The sequence below is a fragment of the Manacus vitellinus genome, unplaced genomic scaffold (assembly GCF_001715985.3).
Source record: "Manacus vitellinus isolate BGI_N305 unplaced genomic scaffold, ASM171598v3 scaffold_236_pilon, whole genome shotgun sequence".
Classification (NCBI taxonomy): Eukaryota; Metazoa; Chordata; class Aves; order Passeriformes; family Pipridae; genus Manacus; species Manacus vitellinus.
The window spans coordinates 18,334-19,642 of record NW_021939691.1 but is presented as its reverse complement, the minus strand read 5'-3'; the positions used below and the strand labels follow the sequence as shown (position 1 = coordinate 19,642).

The following is a 1,309-nucleotide window of genomic DNA, read 5'->3' as shown; positions in this document are numbered from 1 at the left end:
CACAAAGCAGCAGCTCCGCGGCTGCTCCGTACCAAAATAAAATAAAAAAACAAAGGCTCCTAAAGTGTCACCGCGGCGCCTCTTTAGCAGCTGTGCCGCCCACAGCCGCTAAGTCCGGCACCTCCGAGCGGCCACTCCGGCTCCGAAAAACACTCAGCCCCTTAAAAGAGTTTACCAATGTTTCTACTTAAAGATAAATATAAGAACAAAATGCAAACCTGGAACCACTTGGCGTGGCGCAGAGACGCCAAGGCAGCAAGGCATTTCTGCCTGTCCAGAACGTCCGGGGAGTCGGTGACTGAGAGCGTTTCTAGTCGTGGATGGAATAAGAAGACAAGGCACGGTTTGACCAAGGGGCTTCTGTCGGGCCGAGGGGGAGGAGGCAGCATCCTAACGGGCAGCTGAGGCTCCCCAAGAATCCTGCCGGGATGCCGGGAGCGGGAGGGGAGGAAGGGGCTGCGGCGTCGCCGCCGCGCGGCCTCGCCCGGGGGGGGCGGCTGCAGAGAGGGGGGGGAAGCTCAGTTCCCAGGGATGGATGGGCTCTGGGAAGAGGAGGAGGAGGAGGAGGCAGGAGGAAGAGGAGGAGAAGAAAGAGGAGGAGAAGGTAGGAGGAGGAGGAGCGAGAGGCTCGGTGGAGGGGACAGAGATCCCTGCCGGATGGAGAGGCGGCAGCGAGGCCGGGAGGGGTCACCGGGGGGGAATTTAAGGTGCGTGACCCCCGGCTCTGCGCCCGGAGCGTGGGCGGGAGGGGAGGGGATCCAGGGAACCCTCCGCCCGGAAGGATGGCTGCCCCGGCCCCGGCCCGCGACAGAGAACGTCCTGTTGGTCAAAGGTCCAGCGTCCCTAAAATCGACAAACTAGAAGGCTCGGAGACGAGGTCAGAGATCAACACCAGAGATCAACAGTCAAGAGCACAACGAGGGCCCCGGTCTGTGCTGCAGCAAAACTGAGGAAGGGCCTGAAAGTCGCCCGAAGCTGCTGGAGATCAGGGTTTTAGATAAGGCTAGTGCGGAGCGGGGGACCCGCCGGCCCTACGGAGCCCATCGGAATCGGAGCGAACAACCGGCGGCTGCCCGGGAATTGTTGACCCCAAAGGGAATTTGGAGGAGCTAACTTTATCCAAAACTCTGCATCGCTTTCCGGAGAACTGAACCTGAGGTGCTGGGAGAGCCGCGGGAGGGGCCCCGAGCACACCCGTGGTTCTGCTGCAACACACACCGGGGGGACATCCCGGAACATCCCCGGTTCATGGACATGCAACTCCTCGGACAAGAAGCCTTCGAGAGGGTGGTGGTGGTTTTTTTTTTGG

At 61.0% G+C, this 1,309-nt stretch overlaps 1 protein-coding gene across 1 annotated transcript in view; it reads right to left on the bottom strand.

The window, feature by feature from the left end:
• The window catches only part of LOC103757269 (interleukin enhancer-binding factor 3-like), a gene marked incomplete at its 3' end in the record, with an annotated part of 14,098 nt that overhangs the window by 9,839 nt on the left and 2,950 nt on the right, over positions 1–1,309 (bottom strand). The window contains 1 exon segment of the mRNA XM_029959922.1: positions 218–310. Within this exon segment, the coding sequence (XP_029815782.1) occupies positions 218–310 (93 nt within the window).